At 39.0% G+C, this 18386-nt stretch overlaps 1 protein-coding gene across 1 annotated transcript in view; it reads left to right on the top strand.

Annotated features, from left to right (window-relative positions):
• The window catches only part of CDCA7L (cell division cycle associated 7 like), a 31657-nt gene that overhangs the window by 12053 nt on the left and 1218 nt on the right, over positions 1 to 18386 (top strand). Inside the window, exons 2-9 of the mRNA XM_060248638.1 lie at positions 5460 to 5597; positions 10903 to 11037; positions 11842 to 12198; positions 13194 to 13268; positions 13823 to 14008; positions 15441 to 15572; positions 17412 to 17561; positions 17765 to 17901. Of these exons, the coding sequence (XP_060104621.1) occupies positions 5460 to 5597; positions 10903 to 11037; positions 11842 to 12198; positions 13194 to 13268; positions 13823 to 14008; positions 15441 to 15572; positions 17412 to 17561; positions 17765 to 17901 (1310 nt within the window). The remainder of the gene's footprint in view (positions 1 to 5459; positions 5598 to 10902; positions 11038 to 11841; positions 12199 to 13193; positions 13269 to 13822; positions 14009 to 15440; positions 15573 to 17411; positions 17562 to 17764; positions 17902 to 18386) is intronic.

The raw sequence follows: 18386 nt of genomic DNA, 5'->3' as shown, positions 1-18386 counted from the left end.
AGATATGAGAATTGCCTCCTGCTTAGGATCTGTAAGATTAAGTGTTGCCTAAGATGAGATGAAAAAGTGACATGTCCAGTTTGCATTCCTTGACCAGCATTGACCTGCAGCACTCATGTCTAGCAGGTGTTTTGTTGGTTGTTGCCATTACAATACTGCAAAGCATGTATATTTAAAATCTGTCTTTTGTACCAGGCATGCATTTATAGGATGTTTAGAGATCACTTTAAAGAAATGAAAGATATATATGTACAAGATACATGTCCTGATAACTGTCATCTTTAAACTTTGTTATTAACTTTATACCTTTGAGAATAAATGTTTTATATTTTGGTTCATGTTGTCTTATGGTCTGCCTTTCCTGCACCTAATTATGCCTCAACAATAGCCATAGGCCTGGTGGAATAGCTTTGTTTTACAGACCTTGTGAAACTGCAATAAGTCTCACAGCACCTGGATCTCAGCTGGCAGAGCTCTCCAGCAGGCTGGGACTAAGGCTGAAAAGACTCTGGTTGAGGCTAAGCGGCTATTCCTTGGCCCAGGCATCCCCAAGAGATCTTTTCCCTGTGTGTGTGGGGAAGGGGGCAGTATACCAGGAGTCCCCAAGGTGCTAGCCAGAAACCATACAGATGGAGCACTGGGAATTAATAGCTCAGCCTTAGGAATTTGTTGTTGACTGAATGACATCAAGGAGGTGTAAGTCCTAATGCAGTCATTTGTTACTTCCAGTATAAAATTGAACAGAAGTGCACTCTGTTGTCCAAGGCATATGATTTCATCTGACATTGTTTTCATTTTGCTGGCAACTAATGCATCTAGGAAAGGAAAAAATGCTTATCCTTGCTTACATGAGCCCTTCTCTCTACAGCTCCAGCTATTTTCAACCTGCACTGTTACTTTTAATGACGACAGTTGGTGCTAAAGGGCTGATGGGAGCTCCTTGTACATTTATATCGCAACAGAAAGATTCTGGCCAGTTTTTGATAGGAACATGAATGTTTTTTGAAAAGTGTGCAGACTTTGATGTAGTGATGTTGCTAACACCTTCCACCTGAATTAAAATATATTAAAACTGGGAAGATCTAATTACTTCAGTAGAAGTTCCAGTTTTAAGCATTGCCATATACACCAATTATGTTTGGGCAGACTCAAGCCCCACTGTGTTTTTAGAATATCACTGTGCTGTTCACTATGAACGTCAAAAAATTAAAAAAACCCTGCCTGACCAATGTTCCCTCTAAGCTCCACAATGTTGTGAGCAAAAATCCTACTTTTGAGCAAAAAAGGCTTGTAACATTGATGTTGTGAGAGTCTACATTTACCTATTCCATTAATTAGTTTTTAGATTATTCCATAACCATAATTCTTTTAAATAATTTAAACATTATAAGAAAAAATAGAATCAAGTCAGAGTCCATTACAGGAAGTGTTGTCTGCTTCTACTGAAGTAATTAGATCTTCACAGTTTTAATATGTTTTAATTCAGGTGGAAGGTGTTAGTAACATCACTACATCAAAGTTTGCACACTTTTAAAAAAACATTCATGTTCCTATCAAAAACTGGCCAGAATCTTTCTGTTGCGACATGGGTAAATCAGGTCTCCAGAGAACAGGCCTACCCACCCCTTTCCACTATATTGGAAGACCTTGTTGCTCTGCACTGAGACTTAGAAAACATACTTTTTTTTTAAGTTATGACAACCAGCATTACAGATCAAATATAACTGTCAGAACTCTGCCTAACCTAACAAACAGGAAGTTGCTTAAATGTTATCAACCAGTCCAAATTATTTATTCAAATATTTATATCGCACTTTTCCCTATGACTCAAGGCAGCTTACAAATCATACTGAATATCATAGTACGGGTGCACATTTTTTTAAAATTTATTTTTTTCTGGCAGCAGTATAGCCTGTTGGGCTCATTATAGTCAGTGGCCTCATACATAGGCAAAAGCCCTACCTACTTTGTAAAAGCACTTGGTGGGCACCAGGAAAGGTGCCAACAGGTGCCACATTAGGGACTCCAGAATAAATCTACACTGGTAGTTAAACTAATATAGAATCAGTATAAATGCACACCTCTCCCCTACTTCCTCTCCAGCATGGTATAGTGCTTAAGAGAGGTGAACTTTACACTGGAGAAATGGGCTTGATACCCCACTCCTGCACATGAACTTGCTGGGTTACCTTGGGCCAGTCACAGTTTTCTCAGAATGCTTTCAGTCCCACCTATCACACAAGGTGCCTGTTGTGGGGAGAAGAAGGAAGGGTAATTGTAAGGCACTTTGAGTCTCCTGGGTAGAGAAAAGTGGGGTTTAAAAACCAACTCTTCTTTTCAGCTTCATTTTTAAAGGGCAAATGTGATGCCATTGGTGAGTCCACCTTGGGCTATATTCCACTTGTGGGTCCTGAACCAACAGTTCTTGCTACCACATTTTTATCCTGTGTTTTCAAGAAGCTCTGGGTGTTATGCATAGATTTCCCCTTAGTCTTTTTATCATCATTAATTAGGTGAGATATGTCAGGCAAGGAAAGAGTGACTGGCTCAAGGATGTCCATAAAGCTTACTGGCAGAGGGAGATTTGAAGCCAGGTTTCCCTGGTTCACCAATTCCAGCTAGTGAGATGCAATGGTTAAAGATCAAAGGAATGAATGACTTGTTATATGTAATGTGTGTCACTTTTTTAAACACTGCCACAGCACGATTGATTATCAAGTGCAAAACATCCGTTTTTCTTCAGATGTGGTTTTTCCCTCCCCTGTTATTACAGTTGGACTATAGGTTTTAAAACAAATCAGTTTGCCACTGTGTCAACTCCATGTAGCAGTTACTTGTGAAATCACCCTTGAATGGAACAGATTGTTTGGTAGGTAGATGTGAAAATAAGACAGCTTGGTGGCAGGAAACCAGCATTCTTTGTGGCCTCTCAACATGTTACCATTCCATGTAAAAACTCATTGACTATGTCCGATTTACATAAATGGTTCATGCTGTACAGCTCTTGTTGAAATTAAGGTAGTTGGAATTTCAGCTCCTGAGTGTTTTAGTGAAGCCTTGAAAAATCAGTAGAGAGGGAGGGAGCTCTGAAACAAAAAAGTCTTTTGAAGTTTTTGCAGTAAGTTACTTTTGTTAAAGTCCCTCAATGTACAGCAATGTACAGAGATCTTTTTTGAAAAGGTACTTTACTGGAAGTTTTTTCCCCCTTTGTTCATAATCAGTAATTACACCCCCGTAATGACTCCTCTAGTGCAGATGCAGAAGAAGAAATTAGTTAGGCATGTGATAATCGCAGCAGTGGCTAGTTCAGCTGTACAATAGCACAAGAGCTAATGCAGTTGCTCCTAGAAGCTGGTTATTCATAGCAACTAGACTTCACAGCTCTTCATATGTATTTTCCATTAAGCCATTAAAACAAATAGTGCTCAATTTTTAACTCCTCTTGTAGAGAGTAGCATGAAATCCCTTCCACAGTGTTGGAATAGAATTGTGGTTTGCCATCTTGATACAATGGAACTGAAAACTTAATAGAGCAGTGTTGGTTTGGGTACCTCTATATTTTTCTACAGGGCAACATGTTTGCCTGGTGTGAAAAAGGTTATACCACCAAAAACAATGTGGGGGGGGGGGACAAATTATCTCCTTGTCAAAAGGCGTAGTGTTCTATCTGTAATGTTAAGTCCTAAGCATTTGATTTTCTGCATGGTTTTTTTTTAACAATAAGACTTCACTACTGTGTCACTGCTGTACATATTTGTGTAGTGGTATTTTATTGTGCTGTTCTGCAGTGCAGTCCTAAGCAGAGTTACATTCTTCCAGCAAGAAAACCAGACTGTGACAAAATAGCAATCCTCTTAAAGCAATACAATGTTTATAATGTAGAAGTAAATGCTATATACATATCTATTAGAATAATGCAAAATACAACAGCCCTTCACCATTCCACAGGTAAAGAGAAATAGTCTCAAAAAAATTAAGTCCCAAGCACTCCAAACTAATAATACAGTCCAGTGTGTCTCTTTTTTAGGTGCCTGCTGACTTCTCTGGACCTGGAAACTCTCCTCTCACAGTTGGGGTGCAGAGACCTTGAGCCCAACAATTGTTTTGTTTCTTTGTTGAGAGTCCTGGTCCACCCTGCTATATAGTCTCCTTGAAAAAGTTTACAGTTATTTCAGAATGGAACACTGTTTTCAAATGCTGCAAATGCCCATTCTTGTGCAAATGCACAAGGAGCCAAATAGGAGAATGTGATTTGCAGTATTTGTATTTCTATGAAGGTGGTTGTTTTTTGGCTGTGAAATGTTGAATTTTTTACAGTTTTAAGAATCCATTCAACACATTCTTATTTGAAAAGCAAAAGTCTCAAGTTTTCTTCAGTGTCCTGAGCTGTCCCATTGGATGAAATCAAGATAGTAGATGAATGTTTTTATTAGTGGCATTGTGTGTTATGAACAAAGCAGGAGTCAAGTAGTACCTTTAAGACCAACCAAGTTTTATTGAGAACATAAACTTTCGTGTGCTGTTGGGGAATTTCTCAACAAGTTAAGAGGGGTGTTAAGAATATCCCCCCATCCAAGCTGCCAGACTCAAGTTCTAATTTGATGGCTGGATATTTCTTTGCTGGAGGGAGAGAGTCTCACCCAAGATTCCTTCTTAAGTCCAGTTTATTATGTCCCAAGTAAATATCAAGTAAAATAGACAATTGCAAATAAAGAAATCCACAGTGTAAACACCCAAATAAGCATCAAAAACCCCTGGCATTAATCAGCAGCCCTGCACATAGGTTTAACCAGATGTTTTATAACCTTTTAGAGATATAGCTGTTAACGTATATATTGACGTGCTTAACATGTAGGTCTACCAAAGGGGTAATGCAGGCCAATCTAGAACTGACTCTATATACTGACCCCAAACCCTCTTCTTCTTTCTATCTCTGGGGGGCAGGAAACGCAGGAACACAAGGAAGCCAGGTTCTTCACCTTATTTAGCCTCTAATAGTGGCATTACTTGGAAGGTATAAACATTCTTTAAGGCAAAAATCATGTACAGAGTTATCTGTATCAGGAAGGCCACAGCGCACCCTGAGGTATGCAGCCTCCTGAGAGGCAGAACCAAAGATTCAACTATGGAGGCTAATTTACTATAGAAATTAAAATAACATAGGTTTAACAGGGACTGAGGCTCAGTCCAGCCCTAATTCCACAACAGGTGTCATTAAGAGTGCTGAAATTAATGAAGCTGACTACTGAACAAGCCTGAGGAGGTTTGAAACCTGAATTAACTTGCTTAGCATGCTGTATGCTTTGGCTTATTTACTCATACTTTTATGTGTACTGTATATGTGTAATGGAAATGAATGATGGATTAATAATATGCCATTCTTCCTGGGAAAGTTTTTGCTAAATTGTTATTACTATGACTGTCTCTATCTTCTGTTTCTCTTTATGAATTGAAAACAGATGCTTGAATTGGATGAAATCTTTAATGCCCCAAGTGATGATGAAGACTTTCTTGGCTTTGAACCTGATGTTCCCATGGAAACGCTGTCACTGGTGGATTCCTTTGAAAGTTATGATTCACTGGAGTCAAGAAAAAGGGTAAGGTAACAAATACATACATAGTTCTTAATCCAACAACCAAAACACTCAATTAACTTAAAGTGCTACATTTACTTATGGCTGAAACCAAAATCTGAAAAGCAAGATATTTCTGAACAAAAGGCCTTCCTTTCCTTTCCTTCCTTCCTTCCCTCCCTCCCCTCTACCTTAGAGCCAAAATATCACTTCTGCCACTGGTGCCTTACCTGACTTGTCAAATGTTAAAGTGGGGACTGTCATAGACCCTCTTGGGTCTATGTGTTACCTGTGCGTGTGTTTTTGTGTATGTAAACTTGTTTTTCTTTGGTGCTACCACCTCAAGTTAAATCCAGCCTCCCAAATTACCAGTGCTTGGGGAACACTGGTAACAGCTGCCTCTGAGCATGTACAGAGGACACAGTTTCTCAGTTACTTCAGCCCTTCCTCTGTACTTGTGTGCTTAGAATGAACAAGGGGCCAGGCACACAGGGAGGAGTTTGAAATAGTGGTTCTCTTAAACAGGAAAACTTTACCGACTATAGGTTGTTAAACTACAGAAGAAAACAATGGAAGACAACTATCATGCATACGAGCTACCAGGGGTGTGCAATCCTCCCGCCCCCCCTTTGGATATATGGATCTGGGAAAAAAATCAGGTTTCCCAAAAAATCCCTGATCCCAATACTGGTGTGGTATTTGGATCCAGGATTTTGCAGGAATCCCTAATTCTTTTGTGTCCAAATAGACTTGAAAAGGAGAAAAATGGGAAAATTGAACACCAGAAGCTGCTGTGCTCTTGGGGAAGTTTCCATTATATTATTACAGCCAGTGACCAGATCCAACTGACAAAATCATCAGGTATACAAATATTCAGGTTTAACACCAGTTAAAAGAAAATTAAAAATTAGAAAAAATCTGTATAAAATTATATAGTAGAAAGAGAATAAAATACATAATATAGCATCTTAGATAACCATATTTAAAATTTGAACCTGGAATCTAAAAATTGAGAATTATACAGTAGACCTTGTGATGAAATCTTGTCAAGGTTCAAAAGGGCAGGACTGAAATTTATTGTGCACTTTGATCAGCTGTGCACAGAATTTAGCAGTTAGCTTGGGTAATAAGTTTGGTGTAGTGGAGAGCCAGTTTGGTGTAGTGGTTAAGTGTGTGGACTCTTATCTGGGAGAACCGGGTTTGATTCCCCACTCCTCCACTTGCACCTGCTGGAATGGCCTTGGGTTAGCCATAGCTCTGGCAGAAGTTGTCCTTGAAAGGGCAGCTGCAGGGAGAGCCCTCTCCAGCCCCACCCACCTCACAGGGTGTTTGTTGTGGGGGAGGAAGGTAAAGGAGATTGTGAGCTGCTCTGAGACTCTTCGGAGTGGAGGGCGGGATATAAATCCAATATCTTCTTCTATCTTCTATAACAGATTTCATCAGCTAATGAGCATATCTTGTCCGCCCCTACCACAGGACTGTCAACAATGAAAGAATCGTCTTATCACAAATTTGTTGATAGAGGGGGCAGTGGGAAAAAAAAGTCCTGTTGTTTTCATCTCCGCTAGAGGGCAGTCCCTGCGGGCACAGCTGTTCCTGGACTGACTTCTCTTGATTTTTCATTTGGGTTATTTTGTCTTATTCTCACCTTGCAATGCATAAATCTATAAAACATACATATTTTCTTTTACATAATTTGTAGGGATTATCTCTTGAAAAATGTCAGTCACAACTTTGAAACATCCCAGCTTGCTAAGTATTGTATTGGCAATGGAACCCATTTGTCATTGTTAATTTTATGTAATGACAGATCTTTAAAAATGGAACATTTGTAGGAAACATATAGCAGTTTAGAAAAGTTTCCACCCTACCTCTCTGCATGCTCTTGCATACAGCACAACAGGTTAAAATAAAACAATAATAAAGGGGGGGGGGAGGACAAAGCACAGAAGCATTCAGCTTTCGAATAATTAAACCTTTCCTGAAAGGAAGACCACGGACACAGAGTCCTCATTCAAGTAGGTCTAGGCCAGGGGTGTCAAACTCATTTGTTGGGAGGGCCAGATCTGACACAAATGGGACTTTGTGGGGCCGGGCCACGAGTGTCATAAAATATGTCAGGTAGTGGAGATATAAACTTTATAATTGACACAGGCAAACCCAATTAAAGATATTTTTTAAAAACTTAAAATACAAACATGCTTAAAACTTTTCCAATGGTTTAAGTTGGAAAGGTGCGGGACTAGTGAAATTTGGCAATGCAATTTTTAAAATAAAACGTCAAGAAAAAGCACAAGGCTCTGACTCTGTGGAAACAATGAAATGGCATTGTAAACTTCTCACCACCAGTCTATTCAGATTGGCAAAGCCTTTCCAGTATCATATCCCCCTTTTGGCTGTGGATTCCCACATTAGAGTACTCATTAGGTTAGGTCCATTCAGGAGAGATAAGCTGGCTGAAAGCAACAACCCTTGATTGCAAGGACACAACTCCCGGAAGCATGAGTTTCAGCTAGCTATAGGAAAGCTGAAAATGTAACCATCTCCACTCCATTTGAAACTATTGCAGAGTACAGACAAAGCTGCAAGGCAAATGTGGAATGGATCTTAAAATCTACCCCAGGTTTTCCTTGCAGCAGCCAGCAAAGAAAGGCAGGAAGAACCTGGGACTCAGCCTGCAAGCTTCAAAGGGTGCTTCAAAGAGCCTTTGAAGCTCTCAGGCTGAAATGGAAAGAGACTCAGCCTGGAAACTTCAAAGAGCCTTGGAGCTCTAAGAGCCTGGGAGCTTCAAAGGGTAAGGACAGGAGGGGGTAGAAAAGAGCCCTGCGAAGCCTGATCCAAGCCTTGGACAGGCTGGATCTGGCCTATGGGCCGGGTGTTTGACATCTAGGCAATACTGTCTGTAAAACAATGTAGCGAATCTGTTACAGCCAACATCTGAGCAAATGGCCTCTCATCAGGCATAGTTGATATAAGGCAATTACTACCTCAAAAAGCTCCACTGGACAACATTGTATAGATGCAGATAAGTATGAAATGTTCTGCCTTGGAAAGTTCCATTTTTCTAAAATTAACTGTTGTCTATGCTTGGCCAGTACTCTTGAGCCTCTTCAAACAGACAGCGCTATCCCATTCCAGATAGATCTACTGAAACTTCTTTATAGCTGTCACGGTGCCCTTTCATAACAGAATTGCTCCAACAGGAAAGGCTTGGACGTTGACATTTCTCAAGATTCAGAATCTGCAAGAGTATCATCAAGTTCCAGTCCTTATGTAAGAATGTGGTTAGGAAATCACCACCTAGGCAGTAACTGCTTTGTATTCTGATTCTACTGTCCAGCATCCAGGTACACAGATATATTTTATTTATGGCAAAAGCCAGCATCCTAAACAAAAGAAGTATCTATACATATAAGAACTATCAGTAAAATATGGAGTGCTTACATGCCCTACCTCCCTGGCCCCCAGTATCCACCTTGGAAGTTAATCAGCTTATTGACACCCAGGTACACAACATCCATTCAAATAATCTGACAGATGAAGTGTCTGATAAAACAGACTACTGAAAATCTAAGTGATACTGTCCCAACCCGCTCACATTTTTGTCCTACCCATCCTTGAGAGAGCTCAGAGTGGCACAATTGTTTCTCTCACCACTCATTTTATTTTCATGAATCCTGTGAAGCAGGTTGGGTGTGACTGGCCTGGCATCATTGAGTGTGCTTCATAGTTTGACTCTCTGGAACCTAACATCTCTGTTACATAATATCTGCTCCATCTCTGCTCCTCAGTTGTTTGCTATTAAGCTGGATATCCATTTTGGACATAGTCAAGACCAGAGTAAGATGGACTGGTCTCAGTGAAACATGTCAACCGGATCCTTCAATGCCAGGATAATATCTTGCATTGGTTCCATTATTTGAATTTGTTGTGCTGTTTATGAGACCTGGAACAGCAGCAGTCTCAGAGGTGAAGAGCAGTTGCTACTAATCCCCTTGCACTACTGGCTGGAGGGAGGCCTGGGATAGCCATTAAGTGCCCATCTTCCCTTCTCTAGTGCTTTATCCTGCTTCTTCTCTAGTTAGTGCTAGTTTGGATACTTGCTGCTCCTTGGCTGCTTTTACTCCCTTGGGACAACCTATATTATTCAACTAGTAACAGCGTACAAAGCCCAATGATGGCAAGTCTAATAACAAAAGCCTTCCAAATTTTCACTGGAAAACCTTCTGTGTCAATGTGGACTAGCTTGTTTTTTTTTTTTCCAAAAAAGACCTATTCGGCTAACCACTTTTTCTGGTGTCTGAAGCAAAATTGTAATGCAATTGTGAAGTGTGGTAGTTTGTCTGCCTTCCCCAGAAATACAATTTCTCATTAAAGTTAACTTTCCATTTATGTATATGTACTTTCCACACTTAAGCAGCTGTGCTGCAGCTATCAACAAAAGAACAAAGTAATTTTACTAAGAGAACACATTCCAATTATCTTTAATAATTCATAGGACATGGTTTTTTTTCAAGTTTAAAGGAACATTATGTAGAATGATTTTTCCCTTCTGTTGCCCTGAAAGTTTTTTCCACTCATCTATTGTATCTGATTTTTATTTACATTATCTCAGTGTAAAGAAGCATATAATTAAATTGCAGGGAAAAGAGGGCAATGAAAAGGGGGGGGGGGGATAAAGATAGTTAAGTGACGTGCAGCTGTATGAAAGGTCATTGAGTCTTGCATGGGAGGAGGAAAAAACAGAAGAAAATGAGTGAAATGCTCTCAGGTGCACCATGTGACTCTCCAGAGGCAGGTGTTTTGTAGGTATGCCTACGATTCCTCTTGCCCTTTTCTTTTAAGGTAGAAAGATTGACAGGTGCTTTGAAGTATTTTATTTCTTTTACAAAACTCAGTACCTAGTTTTAGTTAGTTTACTGCAACTTTTAATATGGCTCACAGAATAAGAAGGTTAAAGATAACCCAAAGAAGACAAATTAGAACTTTATGATGATCAATCAAAAGCTGGCTGTTGTGGTATTTAACTCCCTCCTTTGTTTTCTGTGAGACAAATTTGGGCTGTGTAAACACTTGAAGTAAAATTGTTAAAAATGTCTCAGTGGAACAGGAGAAAACATTCCTTTTTTTAAAAGGAGAGAAGATAGCAGTGGCTCCCCTGTAAATTTGTTTCTTTGATCATAGCCAGGTTTCACACCATCCCAGTCCACCATCATCTGCATGGTACCTTGTTACATTAATTTGCTTTTAGTTTGTTCATGAGGACCTTGTGGGTGTTGATTTTCTTTCTCTTTCCTATTGGGATCAGAACTGTGTGTTGATTTTTCAGGATATTCATTTGCAATCCAAGTATCTGACTGAGGAGCTGAGAAGTATTTTCACTGAAGACACAGATTCAGAAAATGAAGTGTTTGAAGGGTTCTCTTCAAATGAGCCGGAAATAAATGGGAAGAAGGATGTGAAGGTATGCACAGTATTCCATCTTCATTAAACTCCTTTCCTTTATATGCATCTCTTGTTTTATGGAACATCTTGGCATATGACCAAAGGCAGCACTGAGGGGCAATCATGGCAAAAATTTATTTGAAAATTGCACTTTGATACAAATACTCAAAGCTGCTTGTTATGTTGATCTTTGTAGTGTATAGAATGAAAGATTCAGAAGCCTCAGACCACTCAAGATGAGCTGGAGCCTTCACTGTACTTTTTCCATGCATTCATGTTGCCTACTTTTTGGGCAGGGAGGGAGAGCAATGCTGACATTAAGAGTATGTCGTAACATGGTCGTAACAGTGACTGCACTGCAGTGGTTCCTGCTCTACAGAAGTTAACAGAAGGGGCATTAAGGTTTAAATCCCATTGTGAACTCAGGATTACTTCCTAGCAAGAGTGGTTAGTATTGCAGCCTTAATTCTGGATTAAACACATAACTCTCATTTCTGTAATGCATTATCTCTGGAAGTGTTTTAGGAAGAAACAGTAGCTGTCAAACTAATGGCAGTTTGACGGTGAGCACATTAGCCTTTTCAGCTTTGATCCTAAGTAATATCTCAACTGATATTTTGATTGACTTTCTCATCTCTCTTGTGCAGATGGTATATGTCCACTGCCTGTGTCTTGTTTGTTGCATTACACTTTTCCTGCAAGCTAGTGTTTATTTTTGTATACTTCATATTCAGAGTGCTAATTTAGATTCCAGTAGTGTGTATGTAAGAACAGAAAATTCAGTGTCAGAAATCCAACTGTAATGGGTTGTTTTTGTTTTTAGGTGGTGGATTCTCATCTGATCAGTGAGAGTGACACTTTATCTATGACAACAACTGAGGAGAAGGAAGAGAAAGGGATAGCTTCCTCTAAGAGAAGGAGTTTTGGCTTTCGTGTGGCATTGCAGTTTCCCAATAAGAAGTCTGATGAGAAGAGGGTATCGGACAAGGTTGACTCAAAGTTTTGCTTGAAGGACAGTAGACACCCCTACACACTTGCAAGAACAAAAAATAATAAAACCTGGAAGAAACTAGGCCAGGAGACATCCTCAGAGTCTGAAGAAGATGCTAAAGAGGCATCAAAAGATACCTCTAGTGCACTGCTTAAAAGAGCTATGAACATCAAAGAAAATAAAGCCATGGTAAGTCTTAGTACAGTTGCAGACTAACTATAAAACTATATTTGCCTTCCATCGCTGTGGCATTATATAGTCTTCATAACCTTTTATTTCCAGTTGGCAATACTAACCACAGTACACAGAATTCTGACTATTGTTGTAATTTCTAAATCTCCAGTTGAGTAAGGGTATCTTATATTTGCTGTTTATTCTTCACAGATTCTTGGTTCTGTGTAATTTCTGAATGTCAAGACTAAGTTTGGGCTTCATGTCTAGTATTAAATCTGTTCTGGAAATCTTTACATATTGTCTTTTTGAATCACAGGGAGCCCTGTTATGGATGACTGAGGATAAATATATGTTGGTATATATTTCACTCTGCCTCACTTCCTGCTTTAAAAAGTATTGCATCTCATATATAATACTAAACAATGGCACTAGAGTGCAGATCAAAGACTTTGCACAATGGGGACATGATCAGGTGGGGGGGATTATACAAATCTGGAACAGCTCCCGTGTTTTCCCAAAACTATCCAGACATTTTTTTGAAAGTGGTGGTGGTGGTGGGAGAACAGTGAAAAACAGTATGGGGAGTCAGTGGGGGTGGAAGGAATATTCTCCCTCCTCGAGCTTTGTGGGTCTCATGTTTATTTCCATTGAATGAACTATCCATCCCTGTTGACATGGAAGGCAAAGCCAGTTCATACTGGATTGAAAACTTGACTGGTATAGCTTGCCCATAATGCCCATAATTTTTGTACAAGTGCATAAATCCATGTAATTAAAAAAAATCAATAAATTTTTAAATTTTGGGGGGAAGATTATCAGTCTAAAACATTAAAAAATGAACATGATCAGCAGTTTGACTTTTAAACAACTCAAATGTGATAATGCAGAATTTCACTTAGTATTAATAGCTGTATAAATAATACAAAGAGCCATGCTGTTTTTCTGCTCGATTAGTTATTGAATGCATGTACCGCATATAGCCTAATTTAGTGTCCCTTTTCTTATTTCAGCTTGCTCAGTTATTAGCAGAACTGAATTCTATACCTGATCTATTTCCAGTGAAAACCCCAACATCAACTCCTTCTGTAAGTATCAGTAAAAAAGATTTAATAAAAGTTGTATTACGCTGATGAGACTTGGTGTTTGTATGTGGCTATCATTCTTTTTCTGCAACATTATGTACTGTCTAAAAGCTGATTTTTGAGACATTGTGTACTTGGGTTCTGATGCCCAAGTTAAATAATGCATGCAGTCTGTTATTAGTGTGTGCTTCCCAGTTTGTGACTTTCTCCTGCCTTACAAATACAATCACCAGAAATGGAAAAAGATTTGATTCCACACAGGGTTTATACTTTTGGTGACCTTTGTAATGAACTTTGTAGTAATGTATTTGTGTATATTCTCCAGAAGTCATAACTATATATGTAGAGAAACCGCCAAAAATTGGCGTTGCTGTGTAGAAGGGGAAAGCATAAATGCTGCAGTTTCATTTCTCTTCTTGCTTCCAAAGGGTGAATGGGGGGGGGTGTTTGTAAAAAAGCTACATTAGTACAAAAAAGGCAATTATGCACTTTCACTATGACATCTGCATCTTACAAAAATAAAGGCAACGACCAGTCTCCTGAAAACTCTCTTTCAGAAACAGAAGAAAACGCCAAAGAGAATGTTTTCAGAAGGTCAGATAGAGCGTCGTACTAACCCAACCAGGAATGCTCGTCCCCCGGAGAACTTTGCCTTGGAAAATGTTACTTTTTCTGCTGTCAGATTTGCTGAACAGCTTAACAATTACAGATGCCGAAACAGTTTACAGAAAAGATTAAAAGAGGTATATGCTAGATCTATTTGTTCAGGCCTGTTTGCTTTAAAATAGCATTTTAAGTATCAAGGACCAGCCAGTAAGGAGCAAAATTGACTCGAAAGGTTTAAGTGAGATTTTAGAGAGCTTATATAAATACCCAGTGGCTTGTGGTGATTCAAAGTCATTTCAGTAAATTGCCCAAGCAGTTTGAATGTACTGAAATATTTTTTTACTTTGGTGGATTGTCTGTATTTATCTGAGAAAATGATAGATAATAGAAACTGAAGTTGATGGAATGAGTGGGAATTGGTAGTGTAAGACAAGTGGAAAAATTTTGGGAGCTTTGAGGCAGAATAGGCTATGTTAGAAATACAAGGTTAGGAAGGTAATTTTAATCTGATTGAAAATTAATAGGAATCTGTAAGAAGATTTGCAGACTGATAATCTAAAACAGATTCTGTTTCATGGGCTGCAAACTCATAAAATAAAGTGGTTAGATAAGCAATGTTATTACTATTGCAGTTCTTTTGTCCCTTATGACAATTGATTGCTTACTGCTGGACTAAACTGCTAAGCAGACTTCATTCTAAATGTCTGATACCCTACCAGGCTATTTTTAAAAAAATGTATGTTCTCTTATATTGCTGACAATCGTAAACATCCCCATATGATAATTGCTATCATAATTTGCATGTGAATAGTGTTGATTGTTGTGCGATGGTCCTAGTTCTGCTTTTGGTGCTCTCAGCATTGGAGTAGTAGTAGTAGAGGTGAAGGGAAAGATGTTTGGAAAGCAAATTGTGAGTCTTAGAACTGGTATGGATATGTGGATATGACACGAATGCAGAGGGAATGTGGATTGCAAGGGCACCCAGTTCTTCTGCATGGTTTAAGTGGAACTTTCTCATTTTCATCACTTTTAAAGTGCATAGGTACAGAGTGCTGGGTTAGGGATAAATTGTACATTGATAGGGATGATGTCAAAAATTGGGGCATGATGAAAATGTGTTTGCAAATGTGTCACAGACAATGTGGCAGATGAAGAAAGAAGAATGCTACAGGAGTGGGGGGGGGAGAAGAATTCCAGTTTGCAGCAGAAAAAAAAGCAGAATTCTAGTTTGCTTGTGATATTTTTTAATAATGTGTGTACATGGGGAAAAGGGACATTTCCTAAAGAGTGATTAATATCTCAGGGAAAAAAGAGACAGTGGGATAAGTATAGCAGTAGATTGGATAGACTGCATAAATCGAAGGTTGAAGCAAAAATGAGGGACATGGAAGTAAGTTCTGAGTTTGGAAAAAAGGGTTGAATAACAGTAGAGCAGATACTACTTTCTGGATGTGCAGAGTTATTTTCCAAAAAGGTGTTTTTGTTGTTTTTTTAAAGAGGGTTGTAAAAGATCTTAGTTTGTCCTTGAGTTTGAGATCAGATGGTGAAATGAGCTTGTTTCTTCCCCAGAACAGTTTGAAGGTGCCCAAAAGAAGACGATCATCCAAATACTGTTCATTCCGACCAGTTGAAGATATTACTGATGAGGATTTAGAAAACATTGCAATAACTGTTAAAGATAAAATCTATGATAAGGTTCTGGTAAGTATATATTTTCTTCCTTAGAGATTGGATTTTTTCAAATCAAGTTAATTTATTGAACTACAAATATATGGTTAATATTAAGCCATTTTGTTACTCTGAAATGAGAACCAAAGATTGGATCCTGTTTGGAATTCCATGAACGCAAGGGGGTTATTTTTGCTGACTCCCTGCTCCCACAGCAATCCCAGGTGTCCCTTCTGGGGGAACAGCCCTGCCCTGGAATGGCTGGAGGGAAATCTGAAGCCTCCCACCAGAGGGGGAATCTGCAAAAGCCCTTCCTGCAGAAATTCTAGGTAAGATTCAAGTCCCGGCGTTAATTTCCTGAGTGGGGATTTCCCCCCTACATTTGTTTGATTTGCCGCTGTATTCTTTGCTTCAGTTTAGTTGCTTTTCTTCTTTGCATACCATAATCTATTTCAGAAAACACAATTCCAAGATTAACTGGGTTTAATGTAGTGAGTAGGATATCTGTTAATGATGTATCCACCCTGCTAAGGTATTCTTTGCCCAGAAGAGTAGATAAAATGCCCAGACCTGCACTAACACTATATGTCAGTAGAACAGTGGAATGAAAACCACCCAACCTGCTTACAGCTTTATCTACATTTATTTTGACACTGAATGTATCAGCACCAAATGGTGATGCTGCACCTATAGTATAAATACTGGGTTGGATTATGATTAAGTTATGCTAACGGAACACTACCTGTGGTGCATGGAGTCTCCCTCCAGTAGAAAATGGCTCTTCCAATTAAGTGTTCCTTTTTTGCATAATAGAATCACAGTATCCAACCCAATATATTTAAATCTGTGGAAATTGTATCACAGAGACAGTCCTTATTCTAATGTTTTTGTCAAGGAACTGAGACTGAGCTGGTTCATGCATTCATTTTGACTCCTAAGGACAAATTCATGGAGGATGTCAGTGTGGAGGTGCACTTGCAGAAGACACTGCTTAAAAGTGGCAGCTGTATCCATGGGGATCTTAATTTCTGTGAAAGACATTTTCTGTAATAATTGATCCCTGTAATAGTTGATATGCTGGGCATATTGCATGAAGACACAAATGACAATGTGAAACAACTCTTGAGAGATACCATGCTAATGTGTTGATTCCCATGCAGAGAGAAGAGAGCATCAATATGCATGGAACTAACCACCTAAAAGGGCTGCTTAGCTTATGAAGACACTGTCCACTTGCTCAAACAAAAAAATTTACTGGAGATCAGAGCAACCACAAGGCTTGGAGATGGGAGGGTAGAAGCAGAAAGTAACTTGCTCATTTTCTGAAATGCATGTTCATCACTTTATCTACCAGCAGGAACTTGCCAGTGAATGCAATACTGACTTGACATTTCATGCTGCCATCTCAGAATACTAAGAAATGACAAAATCTTGAACAACTTTTCTAAAACTCTGCTCTAAAATGTATCAAGGGGCTGAGAAACTGGATTAACATTAAAGGGACATACAATAATTTTGTTTTATATAGCACAAAAGCAATGCTGCTGTGCATTTGTTGTATTTATAAACCATTTGTCCAACAAATCTCAAAGGCACTGGTTTTATATAGTGCATTTACATTATCAAGACAAAAACAGTTTGAAATTTCCGTTACATAATTGCAGTTATGGAAAGAGCCATTTCATCATACTGAAACTATAAAAAAAATGAGGATGGAAACCTGAGCGTGAAAATTCTGTTAAGCATTGTACACTGGCTATATTTACCATGTATGGTTCCTACTGATGGAATAAACACTTCAGAATTTAAAATGTGAGTGTAGTTGCCCGATTCTTGGTATAACTCTGCCTATCTCTGTGACTCCCACATTAGGGAAGTACATGCCATCAGTGTCGACAGAAGACAATAGATACAAAGACAGTTTGTCGTAATGAAGGCTGTGGAGGGGTGAGGGGACAGTTTTGTGGGCCATGCCTCCGTAATCGCTATGGAGAAGATGTGAAATCTGCACTTCTAGACCCAGTAAGTACCTTGTTTAGATTGTGAGATACAGATAGATCCTTGGCCTAGTGAGAGATGTATGGATTGTATGCCACCATACGTTTGTTAACAAAACACATTGTATTAATTCAAGTGAACTTCTGGGTTTTTTTTACTAAGCAAGAAAGCATTGTTAAGTGACTTTATGTAATTAATCTCACTCCCCCGTAATTTTTTTTTTAAAGGATTGGGTCTGTCCCCCTTGCCGAGGGATCTGCAATTGCAGCTACTGTCGCAAACGTGATGGCCGTTGTGCTACAGGGATGCTCATCCATTTGGCAAAGTTCTATGGCTATGACAATGTGAAAGAGTATCTGGAAAGGTAGGAGGTTTCTTGGAATTTTTATAGCTTTTAGATTTTGCCTGTATCTACATGGGTATGTGTGTAAAAGCTAGGAGAAACTGTAACCCAATACATACTTACATGGAGAATAGACTCAAGAACCTTCTTCAGGAAGCGCTTGACTTCGTTATTTATGATAGTTTGAAATTTCCATTATGCAGATCATTCAGGTAGTGATATGCCCTGTCCACATGTTAAAGCGAACACATGTACCCTGCTTCCGTAATGGGTACATCTGCTGGTAAGAAACAGCCAGTGTGCATTTGCTTTGCAATTGAAACTAGGGACTGGTGGCTGGGTAGATGTCAGGTTTGTACCTCATGTACATGTGCTGAATGTATGAGAATTATTCCATGAACACATTTTACTCAGTGCATGTATTTTTTTAAGAACATCAAGTATGTGCAGGTTGTACATGCCTTCACTGTAACTTAAGAACATGGCTGTGGATTTCTTTTATAATC

This window comes from Heteronotia binoei, chromosome 10 (genome assembly GCF_032191835.1).
Source record: "Heteronotia binoei isolate CCM8104 ecotype False Entrance Well chromosome 10, APGP_CSIRO_Hbin_v1, whole genome shotgun sequence".
NCBI classification, from domain to species: domain Eukaryota; kingdom Metazoa; phylum Chordata; class Lepidosauria; order Squamata; family Gekkonidae; genus Heteronotia; species Heteronotia binoei.
The sequence above is the reverse complement of the archived record's forward strand: the minus strand, read 5'-3'. Positions and strand labels throughout refer to the sequence as shown.